Here is a 15,043-nt window from a genome sequence, read left to right on the forward strand (position 1 = left end):
GATTAACCCAACTGCGAACCCTTGTTATAATGATGAAATATTATTATAACACCCATATTGCAGAGAAATTATTCCATGCCAATATCATGACAGTCAGAATTTCCAGTGAGAACTTCAACTTTTGGTGTCAGTATCTATTGATCCATTAATATCACTGGATGTTTGCGTCACAGTAATAGCAGACTTGTAACATTCTTAGAAATATTGCTACTGGGTGCATAGATAGGTTCCCTCTATAAAGGGTGTAATGAATCATGAGCACTGACAGAACAGTAAATAACCTAATCATTAGTGTATAGTAAACTTGATTATGTGACACTGATAACAAGTGAGTTTCTGTTTAGCCTTATCAATCATGTGAACACATCAGTTGTAACATCCGTACGAAAAAAGGACTGCCACGTACACCAGTAGGACATGACATATATAACTAGCTACACACACTTGATTTATGAAAAATGAAAAGCTTGAAAAGAGCTATTACGACAGAACATACACACAGGACTGAAAAAAACAAGACATGGGAAAAAATCATAAATCAATACTAAAGTCCACAGAACAAAGATAAAATTGTGAAATACAGGCCAGTCATAGTTTAATTGCATTTGCCATGCTAGTAGGTATAGTGAGTAAAACCAAAAGTACAATAATCTGTATACTTATTTACATAATGGTTTCCTTTATAAAGTACACTGCACTCAAATATGATTTGGTACACACTGCTGTGAATTCTTTTGCGAATTTGATCCGTTGCGATTGCTCAAATTCGCAAGTCATTAAAATAACATTGTTTTTCATTAGTGCCGTTCACATCAATGCGTTGCGAATATAAGCTGCGGGAAAAAAGGGTCCTGTGCGAGTTTGATCCGTGTGCGATGCAAATTCAGCTCTAAAGACTGGCATTCCCTGAAATCGCGAAAAAAAAAGGCAGCCATAAAATCGCGGTTAAAAAAAAAAAAAACGCAATTTTACCGCGATTTTGAATTCGCAGCAGTGTGAACCTAGCCTTAAAGTAAACCTAAAAGAATCCGGTATGACTGTTCTGCCCCAATTTTAATGTCATTTTGATGATCCAGATGATACAGATCCAACTACTTTTAGCTGATCTCCTTGGATTGCAACTCTGCATTAGTCAGTGGTAAATGTGGTATACACTATATACAATCACTCGACACTATTTAGTTTCCACAATCCATGACTTAACTTCACACAAATTTGTTTTAAATTCAAACTGTAGCATTGACGCAAGTAATTTTTTCTTATTAAACTTTAAGAAAAACGTAGAAAGTTAGCTTAACTTTAATTATAAAACGTATCTGGTATATTGACGGTCAGTCACTTTATAGTAGGCAAGTAGGCATCACTTTAGCCAGACATGATCGCATTTTATTGACAATATACCCTGAAGAACTGAACAGTCTTTCGCACGGAACAGATGTTGCCGATACACAAAGAATTGTCTGCACAAAACTGCTTAGGACAGGAAAACAATGGTTATTTTTGCCCCCTTCCCCTGATGGAGCCTGATGCATCCTCCTGCTCCACAGATGCAAAGGTACCTCAATCCAATGGGTGCAGTTTGTTCGCATCCAGCAGGGTAAGTCTCACTGTCCAGGCTGTCCGGTGACGTCAAGAATTTTGATCGATCAAAAAAATTAAAGATTAATCGAGGAATTAATCTTTAATTTCCACAGCCCCAGTTGAAATATTTTTTATTTTTTTTAACAAACATATCATACTTACCTCCGCTGTGCAGTTCGTTTTGCACAGCATGGCCCCAAACGCCGTCTTCTGGGGTCCCTCAGCGGCTCTCGCGGCTCCTCCCTGCATCAGATAACCCCCTAGGAGAAGTGCTCCCCCGGGGGGGGGGGGGCTACCTTGCGGGCGCGCTCCCATGTCCAGCATTTAGCGTCCATAGCCACCAAATGCAGGACTCGGCCCCACCCGGTCCCCCCCCCCCCTGGCACCCGCATCATTGGATTTGATTGACAGCAGGGGGAGCCAATGGCTGCGCTGCCATGAATCTATCCAATCAAGAGCCGAGAACCCCGGGCAAAGAGACGGTGCGTCCTTGCCGTGGGACATTCCAGGACTCAGATAATTAAAATGGGGGGGCTGGTGACTGATAGAAGTTTCTTCACCTTAATGCATAGGATGCGATAAGGTGAAAAAAAAACAGGAGGGTTTACAACCCCTTTAACCACTAGTCATCCACCCACCGTCAAAAGACGGCGGGAGGAAGACTCTGTTATCCTGGGTGGACGTCATATGACGTTGCGCCTTTAAACACCACTAGGGGGCGCGCACGATGGCCCCCGGGCACCTGCGATTGCTAAGGAACTGAGCAGGAAAGTGGATCTGTGTGTGTAAACACACAGATCCACGTCCTGTCAGGGAGAGGGGACCGATAGAGTGTCCCTTGTATATAGGGACAACCATTGGTCACCTCCCCCAGTCACTCCCCTCCCCCCACAGTAAGAATCACCAATTAGGACAAACATTAACCCCTTCCACGCCCCCTAGTGTTAACCCCTTCCCTGCCAGCCAAATTTATACAGTAATCAATGCATTTTTATAGCAGGGATCGCTGTACAAATGTGAATGGTCCCAAAAATGTGTCAAAGTGTCCGATGTGTCGGCTGCAATATCGTAGTCACGATAAAAATCGCCGATCGCCGCCATTACTAGTAAAAAAAAATAATAAATAAAAATGTCATCAATCTATCCCGTATTTTGTAGACGCTATAACTTTTGCGCAAACCAATCAATAAACGCTTATGGCGATTTTTTTACGAAAAATATGTACAAGAATACGTATCGGCCTAAACTGAGAAAAAAAAAAAAGGATATTTATTATAGATAAAAATAAAAAAATAGTGTTTTATTGCAAACTTGTCCCTCTTCTTTTGTTTATAGCGCAAGAAATAAAAACCGCAGAGGTGATCAAATACCACCAAAAGAATGCTCCATTTGTGGGGAAAAAATTATAAAAATTTCATTTGGGTACAGTGTTGCATGACCGCGCAATAGTCATTCAAAGTGTTACAGCGCTAAAAGCTGAAAGTTGGTCTGGGCAGGAAGGGGGTGAAAGTGCCCTGTAGGCAAGTGGTTAAGGACTCTTTCTGAGATTTGGTGTTTAAAAACTTTTTTTTTTTGCTAGAAAATTACTTATAAAAAATAAAAAATATATATAAAATAATGTTTGGGGGTTCTAACACCCTAGAGAATAAAATGGCGATCGTTGCAATACTTTCTGTCACACCGTATTTGCGCGGCGGTCTTACAAGCTTGACATCGCTTCCGCCCTGTAATGGTATAGAGACGGGTGGGGGCCATCTTCCCCTAACCTGTCTCCATACCAAGCCAAGAGTTGACCCGATGCCTCCTCCGCTACAGATGGCTCTGGTAAGCGGCGGGGGGGCCGCCGATAAAAGTGATCTTGTGGCAAATCTGCCGCAGAGACTCTGGGTGCACCAAATGGAAGTTTTGATGCCAAAACCGAAAACCTCACCAAGCCCAAAACCGAAACCAATACCGAAAATGACAGTTTTAAAAAAATATATATATATATATATTTTTTTTTATATATAATTGTATTATATTCAACTCTTTAATTATTATCATCAGTTTCAATTAATATGAACTTATTGTTGCCCATTATTGGCACCTTTAGTGCAAGAAAGGTCAACAAAAATGCAATCTGTAGTCTCTGACCATCTCTTGTATCAGGTCTGCAATCTCTTGCTTAAACTTAAAAACACACTGCTAATAGTATTAGCAACATTTTAATTTGGTGCACCTTTAGCAGACATGACACAGGAGATCAATGCAGCCTCTCCAGTGCCCGTCACATGCAGCTTGCCAGTGCCCCAGCAGCCCCACCAGTGCCCGTCATATGCAGCTTGCCAGTGCCCCAGCAGCTTTACCAGTGCTTATCAGATGCAGCCCTGTGCCCGCATCAGCGGTGATCTCGGTGTATCACGGAGCTGAATTTGAATTGCCTGGGCCGCAGTAACAGTGTCCCGCCTCCTGTAATCACGTCACGCAGAGTCAATGTCCCACCATTGAATCAGTGTGCCGTCTATCACAGGAAGCGGGACACTGTTACTGCGGCCTGGCAATTCAGCTCCGTAAAACGCAGAGATCGCAGCAAGGAGGAGGAGGGAGGGGTGAAGGAGGGAGTGGAGGACTGGGCGCTCCAGGATGACACTCCTGCAATGGGCGGCACCCGGGGTGGACAACGCCCCCTTTCGGTATCCGCTGTTTTTTTCATTCGGCTGATAATTTTCGGCAGCCGAAATTTCGCTGCATCTCTAGCAGAGACAACTTTTATCTGAAAGCGGACGGCCCACTAAAAAGAGGATACCGGGGTTTTGGCAGATAGCTACTGTGGGACAACTGTGGAACCTAAGGGGTTCATTCTCCACACTGTCAAAAGGCCGCTTGATCTTGTATGCACAGATCCTCCTCTTCTTCCACTGTCCCCTAATAATTTCCTGATAGGAGAGCCCTTTGCACATGCTCGGTTTGGTGTGTATTGATAGAACGTTTTTTTTTCCGTCTTGGCAGACTGCATGTGATCAGCACAGGGCCAATCAGCACTGTCCAGAGTCAGGGGTATTGCAGTCTCATAGGGCAGTCGGAAAACTCCTCCTACAAGATTTTTCCAGTGCTTGGCTGAACACTGAAAGAAGTCACAAGACTGCTATATACTGCTGATGAAAAAACGTATTTAGCAGTTTATATTTACTAAAATAATTGCATTCACATGTTCTGTGTACTGTGGGAGACCAGATATAGTAAATGCAGGGTGCTGCGTTTAGTAACAATTGTTTTTTTTTTTTTTAAGGACAAACAAGGCTTTTCGTGAAGATTGTCCGGCAACAATTTGTGTTTTTTTCACGAATCATTAGACAATTAAAACTGCACTTTTTTTGAGCAGCGTTAGTTTAAAAATATACTGTTACTGCACATAAAAAGTGCGCATTTTCAAACCTGCCCGTTATGTTTAGTTAAATATACAGTATATAAAACAGATGAAAAAGTTTGTGAAAAAGGCAGATAAAAAAAACCCCACAAAAAACAAAAAAAAACAACATACTGGAAACAGTTTGGTCCGAACACAGTAGCCAGGTTGTAGATATTCATTTTATTTTCGGCATGTCGCTCCACTACTTGAGTCAGAAAGTGGCAGAGGTACTTCAGCAGGCTATAATGAGTATCTGGCAATTCATGGATCAGCTCCTTTAGTCGATTTTCTCTTTGTGCATCACTTCCCGTCTCTGGAGAAAACAAATACACCATTGTTACACTGAAAAATGTGCCTGCCAGTATCTTGAATACACACTCTTGACTAGAATAATCCCAATGAAGAGGGGGCAAGAGTCATCTTTCATTTACAATTATGCATCGAAGTCACAAACATAAAAAGATAATAGCTTTAAAAACTCAAAAATGCAGACTTGAACCCAACTTTGCATTTTACATTTGTTTAATCAAAAACGTTTGAATAAGATGCCAATGTCCAAAAACTAATTTGTCGCTAAGCAGTGTCCTCCTGCAGGTATGTATTACTCATACTTCTTCTAGTCATAGACATAAGATAGCGGTCTGAAAAAAAGAGATTTAAAAGCTAAACATTTGTTCTTTGCCAGAAAAACACACACACACACACACACACACACACACACACATACACACACACACACACACACACACACACACACCACAACTGACTGCTAAGCTAGGATTGTTCACCTTTGGTTGCATGAACAACCTAATCACATGTTTTATTTTACTATATGAGGATAAAACAGTTGCACACCTCCATACTTTCTTAGACAAGACAGAGGAACACAAAAGTATGTAGGTAAAAAGACTCACCCCTACTACACCTCCCAGTTCCGTGGACCGCCAGATTTTGATCAGTCTTAGCGGAGGGGGGTTAATTCCTCCACCCACCTCATTTGTGTGGATGGAGACATTTTTATTTACCGTATATATTTGTTTATTTATGTTGCATTCAGCCCGCTAGCTGAACAAATTAAAACTAAAAGTAAAAAGGCCAGCTTAACTGAGCCCTGTTCTGTAGTTTAATGTGCTTTAATGCCAAATCAGATGTAAGCCATTGGTCTCACCGCTGATTACAGAAGAAGCTGATTAAGAAGTACTAGGATCTTTTTTTTTTTACTATGGGCATAAATATTAAAATAGTTTATGATTACAAAAAAAAAAAAAAAATGTTTCAGGTGAGCTGGGAAAAACTGTTCATTAAACCATCAATGAAATAAATCTAAAGCCAATACTAATTTTGGATTAAGTGTTAAAGCATTTGTTACCCCAACACTTCATATTTTTGATATGTACCTGCTATACCATGCACCTGTATGAGCAAGTATCATGTTCTCTTTGTATTGCTTTGTGGGAAATCCCTGGTGTTCCTTCTAGTTCCCTAGCATTCCTATTTAAAACTGACCACACTAAACAGGAGAGCAGACCATGGTCAGTTCTCTAGCTAAGCTGGGAACTCAGTGTACTCCCTCCCCTCCAATGATCAGACTTGTCCTGACACGATCATAGATGGCCTTTCCTGGGTGGAGACACTGCCAACCGTATTATCAAATTCATGCTTTCACTTAGCGAAGGTTCTGCTACCTTTATTTACCTACAGTAATATCCTGTTTGAGTGTGTAGCCCTCTTTTTTTGGGAGGGTGGAAAGTATGAGAAATTGCTCTCCCCAAAGTGAAAGGAGTGATCTAACTGCCCTCAGGCATCTCTGACAGCATGCACTGCTGTTTAAAGAGGAGTTCCACCTAAAAATGGAATTTCCTCTTAACCCACTCCTCGCCCCCTTACATGCCACATTTGGCATGTAATTTTTTTTTGGGGGGGGGGGGGGGGGGGGAGTGGGGGCTTCAGGAGAAGGGGGACTTCCTGTCCCACTTCCTCCTTCCGCCGAGGGGCTGGAAAGGCGATTAGCTTAATCGCCTTTTCACAGCCCCTCCCTGTAGGCGAGCTCCTGTCCAATCGGACGGCGCCGCTCGCGCATGCGCACTGCCGCTCGTGCATGCGCAGTGGGTGCCCGGCCGTGAAGCCGAAAGCTGTCACTGCCGGGTGCCCACACTAAGAATGAAGACGCCGGCTGGCGAGGGGGGGCGAGGAGCGGAGCCCCGGCCGGCGCGTCGCTGGAGCCATGGAGCAGGTAAGTGTCAGTTTATTAAAAGCCAGCAGCTACACTTTTTGTAGCAGCTGACTTTTAATAAACTTAAAAAAAAGGTGGAAAACCCCTTTAAGGAGCTAGAAGGTGCTTATTCGTGACACCATATAGGTACAATGACTACCTGATGTGCCTGCAAATTTAGATTTTTCAGTTTTAGGATATAATTTGCGGTTTTCCCTCAGTTCTAGTTTGTAGTTTCAGTTGGACAAAATGAAAAATAAATAAAAAAAGGAAGCTGTGTGGGGGTATACGCATTCAGCGGTCACGAGTCTCTTCAAAATACCTCCCTCTGTTGCGTTTGGTGGGCAGTACTCCCACCACTGATTGCAACCTATTCAAGTGAATAGAGCGGCACCACAATCGGCCAGTTGCAGTACAGTTGTACAGCCCTTTAGAGGTAAAAAAAAAAAAAGGCATTAGGGAAGCAACATGATGGTATCTCGCCACCTGTCAAACAACCTCTGAAAAGCGATCCATTACAAATCGCGTTTCACACCAAAACTTTAGTGCTTATTCATAGCTTATGAATAAGCACTAAATTTTGGTGTGAAACGCGTCAGCTTGCTGTGGCATGCTTTTTCTGTGTTTTTTTATTTTAAAATAAAAACAATTTATTTTTGGAGTGCGGCTGTCCAGAAAGTTTTTCCTTCATTTTGCATCATTCCATGCATTGCCAGCACCCGTGGCTTTGGATCAGGTGAGGAGACTTTCTGATTAGTATCCTAGAGCAGCGATTTCTCTTTTTCACTCTTGAGAGCCATCGCAAATAAAACCAGGCCCTCAGAAAGCACCAATGTATCCAGATAACCTCTGACTCCTCTTTATGTCTTATTTCCCTTCTTTCCTCGTTCTCTTTTTCGGGTTTTATACCCAACTTCCATCTTGCCCTTACCCCCTCAATTATTTTACTCCCAGAAAAAAATAATTCTGTGGTCCAATTATGCTTTCCTTTTCTGTCTAAACGGTTGAACTTTAACTGTAGCTTTACGGGACAGCAGACATGTGCAACAATGTTATAATCTCATTTCCTTTGTCAGATATTACTATTGAGATGCACATAGTTACTGCTACAATGTTAGAAACTTATGCCTGGTACACATTGGACGGATAATGTTTTTTTGCATGCTAGTCTCATAACAAAAAATTTAGAGTTTACAAAAGTTACAAAACTCCTCGTACGACAAAATAAAAATTCAGAAGCAATATTGTATTGTCATTTCGGACAACTGTACTGATTAAAACAAAAATCGTCCGATCTGGTATCGTAGGAGAAAAAGTTTAATTCTTGTCCCATCTGATAATTTCACATGAATTGTACTCATCGGCTCTCGAAAGCTGTGTACCAACGACCAGATTATCATACAATTGCTTCAAAAGTGGTATTTTTGGTACGATTTTCTGATCGTGTGTATGTGCCATTAGTAAGAGACTTAATCCTCGTATATACGATGAGAAAACGGGACAAAAAAATAATTAAAAATTCTGCTTTTGACGTGATCGTACAATAATCTGATTGTTAATACAGAGCTGTCGCCCGAAATTATTCCAAGGGACAAACGCAAACATTTTCCTCGTACAATACCAGATCGTACAACTTTCATTTAATCAGTACAGTTTTCAATTGGAAATACATTATATCACTTCCGATTTTTTTTCGGACATACGAGAATTTTTGTACTTTAGTAACCTATGCAAATTCGATATGGAGACTAGCATAAAAAAAGGGAAGACAATCATTTGGCCGATAATCTCATTTTGTGTACTAGGCTTTAGTATTATATTTGTGTAAAGATGTCACTCAAGTAAGTTCTTTGCCTCTGTATTGTAAACCGTTTTGATATCATGCAATGGCTGTACAGGCTCTGAACTTGTAAAATAAAACATTTACAAAAATGTTTTAAAAGAAGCTAAACGAATAATTAAAAAACAGTGACGTGGCCTTTAAATGTGGAGGATAAGCTGGTAAACAAAGCAGTTGAAGGTCAGAGTTTGTAATAAGCAATTACGTACCCTTTTGTATCGTGTACAGTACCATAATAAGAATACATTTTATTGCATATTCTAATTTTGCAACTTTAATAACGCAGCGAGTCTGAAGGTGGGGAAAAAAAAAAAAAAAAAAAAAATCTATAAAAAGAAGTGGTCTCAAACTAATGAATCGAACTGGTCAACATGACCGTTAAACATGCTTTTAGAACTAGATTGAATTGTGAAATGCCTAAACAAATAAGACAACCTAACCATAAAATGTAGGAGGCCTCTCGTAAGCAAATCTCTTGAAAGACACGTGGAAAAAAGTGCAATATTTTGTCGCCCTCTACTGGAGGTTTCTTAAAAACACACTACTTCCTACTTTTTACCATCTAAAGATGCATTAGATCTTGGGAAAAATAGCTAGAATGACCTTATGTTTTAATAGGATATTCCTGTTTTCACCAGATCAACAAGAGATATTTCAGCACCTTATGTGTAAATCACAAAACTTCTTACTATCCTCATCCACTTCATACGTCTTCCATAATATCTATAGAGATACATCTATAATTTTTTGAACTACAGGGCCAAGCCAGATGCCAGAATTTCTTTTAGATTACCGTTTGTGAAAGTGAACTTTGCTTTTAAAACTATATTCCATAGTAATTAGAATAGGAAGCTCAAAAAGTCTTCAGCTCTTTTCTTCAGAGGAAAACGCATTGGGTTGCTTCGTCCCTTGATCAGCGTGTTATCCAGTCATATTCTCTGTTCCTTACACTATTCTAAAACTTCAAAACAAAATCTCTACAACTGATAGCAAGGCGAAAAATTTAATTCAATTTCAGTAAAGCAAACCTAGAGCCTAACTACAACAGCTACATACACTATATTACCAAAAGTATTTGGACGCCTGCCTTTACACGCATATGAACTTTAATGGCATCCCAATCTTAGGTCGGGTTCAATATTGAGTTGGCCCACCCTTTGCCGCTATAACAGCTTTAACTCTTCTGGGAAGGCTGTCCACAAGGTTTAGGAGTGTGTCTGTGGGAATGTTTGACCATTCTTCTAGAAGCGCATTTGAGAAGTCAGGCACTGATGTTGGACAAGAAGGCCTGGGTTGTAGTCTCTGCACTAATTCATCCAGAAAAGTGTTCTATCAGGTTGAGGTCAGGACTCTGAAGGCCAGTCAAGTTCCTCCACCCCAAACTCACTCATCCATGTCTTTATGGACCTTGCTTGGTGCACTGGTCAAAATCATTTGGTGGAGGGGGATTATGGCGTGGGGTTGTTTTTCAGGGGTTGGGCTTGGTCCTTTAATTCCAGTGAAGGGAACTCTTCAGGGGTCAGCATACCAAGACATTTTGGACAATTTCATGCTCCCAACTTTGTGGGAACAGTTGGAGGATGGCCCCCATCCTTGTCCAACATAACTGCGCACCAGTGAACAAAGCAAGGTCCATAAAGACATGGATAAGTTAGTTTGGGGTGGAAGAACTGGATTGGCTTGCACAGAGTCTTGCCTGCAACTCGATAAAACACCTTTGGGATGAATTCGAGCAAAGACTGCGAACCAGGCCTTCTAAAGCCTAAGGTGTGATTTAGAAGAGGAGACTTATACCAGGTAGACAGCCATGCAGGGAAAGGCATCCAGCCAGACACCACATCTACATGTGTAAGAATGCCGTCTGATATGGCAAAAGTCTTATGCCGCGTACACACGATAATTTTTCAGCGTGAAAAAAAAAAACTGTTTTTCAGCATGTTGAAAAACGATGAAACGATGTTTTTCCAACTTCATCATTAAAACGACGTTGCCCACACACCATCGTTTCAAAACATGGTGACGTACAACGGCACTGTAAAGGGTAAGTTCCATTCGCCTTTAGGCTGCTTTAGCTGATTCCGTGTTAGTAAAAGACGATTCGCGCTTTTTTGTCTGTTACAGCATGATGAATGTGCTTACTCCATTATGAACGGTAGTTTTACCAGAACGAGCGGTCCCATCTCATAACTTGCTTCTGAGCATGCGCGGGTTTTCAACATCGTTTTAGCCCACACACGATAATTTTTTACAACCGAAAAACTACACCTGAAAAATGATGTAAAAGCCCACACACGATCATTTAAAATTACATTTTTTTAAAACAACGTTTTTTTCATGCCGAAAAATGATCGTGTGTACGCGGCATTAGAACAGGCATTAACACAGATTGTAACAAACTCCTTTACTTTCTCTACAGTCACTGTAGAGAAACCTTGCAGGTTATAAACCCACTGAGCTCCCAGTCTCTCTCACTAGACTTGCCGATTCAATGCCACCGAATCCCTAGAGCTCTTCCAATCTTCACTTACTGCAAGTATCTTCCTCAAGCGCCAAGCCCGCTTCTCTGCTGGGTCCCTAGCTTGACACCTGCTGAAGTTTCCCCGATTCTTCAATGCCCCCGGTTAGTGAGAATACTGCTCCGGTACTTGCTTCAGTTACTCACTGTGGTCCCTGGTAATAAGGTGGCTCTGACCACGACAGGTTCTCCGGCCAGCAGAACCATCATTTCTGGTTGGACTGCAAGCCGCAATCCCAACGCCACGTTGCTTCTGGATAGACCCCTCAGACAGCCTAGCAGACAGATGTGCCCGGGATAGGCCCAAACTCCGGCCTAGCAGCCTGGGCATTACAACACACGTCCACCCAGACAGCTGTCCAGAATAACAATCACCTGACTTCACCCAAATAGGATTTTTATAACAGCTTACCTGTAAAATCCTTTTCTTGGAGTACATCACGGGACACAGAGCCTAGACGAAAAAAACTCTGGACTGCCGCACTCCAAAATGACTAAAACAAATTAGGTCTTTATTTTCAAATGCACATGCATTCACCGCAAGCAAAAAGGTACAGTATAGGCCGACGCATTTCACGCTGTACTTCAGCGCTTAGTCATGGCTAAGCGCTGAAGTACAGCGTGAAACGCGTCGGCCTATACTGTACCTTTTTGCTTGCGGTGAATGCATGTGCATTTGAAAATAAAGACCTAATTTGTTTTAGTCATTTTGGAGTGCGGCAGTCCAGAGTTTTTTTCGTCCATTTGCTACAATCAGCATCGCCAGCACCCTGGTGGTTCAACAGCCCTTAATGATAAGTGAGGCTCACCTGGAGCGGTGAAAGATTTGCCTAGTAATCACTAAGTGGGTTATATGTTCCACCTTCAGGTGCTGGACACTGGTGTAATCAATTAGAACAGGAAGTTCCCTCCCTATATAACCCCTCCCATACTGGGAGCACCTCAGTTTTTGTCGCAAAGCAATAAGTGTCCCAATATCCCCAAACAAGAGGGGTGGGAGCTCTGTGTCCCGTGATGTACTCCAAGAAAAGGATTTTACAGGTAAGCGGTTATAAAAATCCTATTTTCTTTATCGTACATCATGGGACACAGAGCCTAGTAATTACTAAGTGGGATGTCCCAAAGCAATGCTTACTGAGGGGAGGGAGACACCAACAACGCAGACCGCCATCAGACGTGAGGACCTATAATGCTGCCTGCAGCATACTGCGCCAAAAGCTGCATTCTCCTGCCGTCTTATGTTCACCTGATAGGGATTAGTGAACGTAAGCACAAACGTCCAAGTTGTGGCCTGGCAAGCTTGAGTCACAAAGGCTTGGTAATGCACCACGCATGAAGCACTTACTATCCTGGTAGGGTGCACCCCAAAAAGAAACAGGGGGAAGCCCTCTCTTTAAACCACAAGCCTGAATAATAACCTGATGAATCAACCTTGACAACAGTGGATTTAGACGCTGCCTGCCCTTTCCTGGTAGCGCAACAACATCAGTTTTCCGTATCCGAGCAGCCGCTTCAGATAGAGTAAGAGAGGTCAAGGCCTAACGAGAGAGAGTGTAACCATCTTAATAGCAGATCTGAACACTGCCTGCCCACATCTAGGGTCTTCTGGCAGCACAACAAAACGTCAGATTTCTACATCTAAAACCTTCAGATAGATCTTTAACTGCTCTCATCCCTATTGAGAGAAAAGCAATAACTTTTCCTTCCACGGAACAAGATTTAAAAAAAAAAGGAAGGCAAGAATATCTTGATTCAAATGAACACTAGATCCTTCTAGTAAATAAGGCTGGGTGAGGATTTAACATCACCCTACTTGTAAGAATAATTAAGTATGGCTTTATACAAAGAAAGTTGCCAATACTGAAACCCTCTTGCGGAGGCTACCGCAACCAAAACACCAATTCCCTTGTTAGAGGAAGAAGGGAAATATGGTGCATCGGCTCAAGGTGCTGACCCTGTAAGCCGACAAACTAGACCCAATCCTCCGAGCACAAGGGCGACTTAACTAGCGGACTTATACACGTCACCCCTTGTATAACGCCCCGGATCAAGAGTGTGAAACAAGCGACCTTTGAAAATATTGACAAGGCCGAGATCGGATCCTTGATGGAACTTAAGGCTAGCTCCATCTCCTTTCCAATGTAGAAAGGCAAGAATTTTACCTATGACATACTACCTAGAATGCCACCCCTTGGTTTCACACCAGGAACATGGGCCTTCCAGATCCTAGGATATCTGGTCCTGGAGGACAGCTCTCCTGTATGAATCAAGGTAATTGCTGCCGATTCTGAAAGCCCCGATCCTCAAGAATGCGGACTATAACAGCCAGACCATTAATTCCCAAGTTTGCAAGACAGGATGTAATTCCCCCCATGAAGTAGGCCTGGACAAGATGTAAGGGTCCCTGGTCCTCTACTACCACCCTTACTCTCCCTGCACAGTAAGGTCGTATTGGTTATGCCGGGAACAATTAGGCCGGATTCCGTTCTCCTCTGATGTTGCATGGAAGCCACGAAAGTCGCGGCACTGGGGGAGAGAACACATAAACCAGCGACAACTGGTCCCCCAGGATCACCAACACATCTGTCCCGCATGCGGGTGGATCCCTTGTCCTTGACACAAAGCTGTTCAATTTCTTGTTGAACCTGGACGCCAATACATTTTATATACAGGGTACCGTTTCTGTGACATTTGGTCAGAAAAAAGTCGGGGTGTAGAGATCATTCTCCAGCGAATCGCCTGCCAATTCTGCATTTCATGAAATGACGATTGTCAATAGGCAAGGCACAAGCTCCTGCTTGGTAAACAAAGTAAATCCCTAGAGTGGCATTGTCGGATTGTACTCTGACAGAACAATCCTGCAACCTAAACGTTCTGGCCCTTAAGCCAGATGCTTCATCAATAGCTCTAGAATGCTGACAGATAAGGCTCACTTGAAGCTTGACCACATCCCCTGGGCCATGGTCTCTTCCAGGCCTGGCCTCTATCCCTAGAGGCCAGCCTTTGTAGCTGCCACCTCTCAAAAAATGGGTATGAAGGATCTTCCTTTCTGCCAACCTTTTAGTTAAAGCGGTGGTTCCCCCTAAAACAAATTTCTAACAATAGATTCGTAAGACCCGTTACACTGCGGGTAGGCTGGCTTTTGTTTTTGTTTTTTCGTACATACCGAGATCTCGCCGTTTCGTCCCTTGGCGGTGGGCGTTCCTAGTTGATTGACGTTTCTTTGACGGGCGCATACTGCGCGTCACGACTTTCCGACAGAAGCCGAACGTCATTGCGCAGGCGCCGTATAGAGTCGGCTCTATACGGCGCCTGCGCAGCGACGTTCGGCTTCTTTCGGAAAGTCGTGACGTCACGTATGCGCCCGTCCGAGGAACGTCAATCAACTAGGAACGCCCACTGACAAGGGACGAAACGCCGAGATCGAGGTATGTACTAAAAAAAAAAAGCCAGCCTACCCGCAGTGTAACGGGTCTTACGAATGTATTGTTAGAAATGTGTTTTAGG

General features: G+C 42.7%; 1 protein-coding gene across 3 annotated transcripts in view; it reads right to left on the reverse strand.

Moving 5' to 3' along the window:
• Positions 1–15,043, reverse strand: part of FAM13A (family with sequence similarity 13 member A) — a 266,776-nt gene that overhangs the window by 203,571 nt on the left and 48,162 nt on the right. For all 3 annotated transcript variants that reach the window (XM_040327495.1, XM_040327486.1, XM_040327503.1), the window contains one exon: positions 5,102–5,282. In XM_040327495.1, the coding sequence (XP_040183429.1) occupies positions 5,102–5,282 (181 nt within the window). The remainder of the gene's footprint in view (positions 1–5,101; positions 5,283–15,043) is intronic.

Source organism: Rana temporaria, chromosome 1 (assembly GCF_905171775.1).
Source record: "Rana temporaria chromosome 1, aRanTem1.1, whole genome shotgun sequence".
Taxonomy (NCBI): Eukaryota; Metazoa; Chordata; class Amphibia; order Anura; family Ranidae; genus Rana; species Rana temporaria.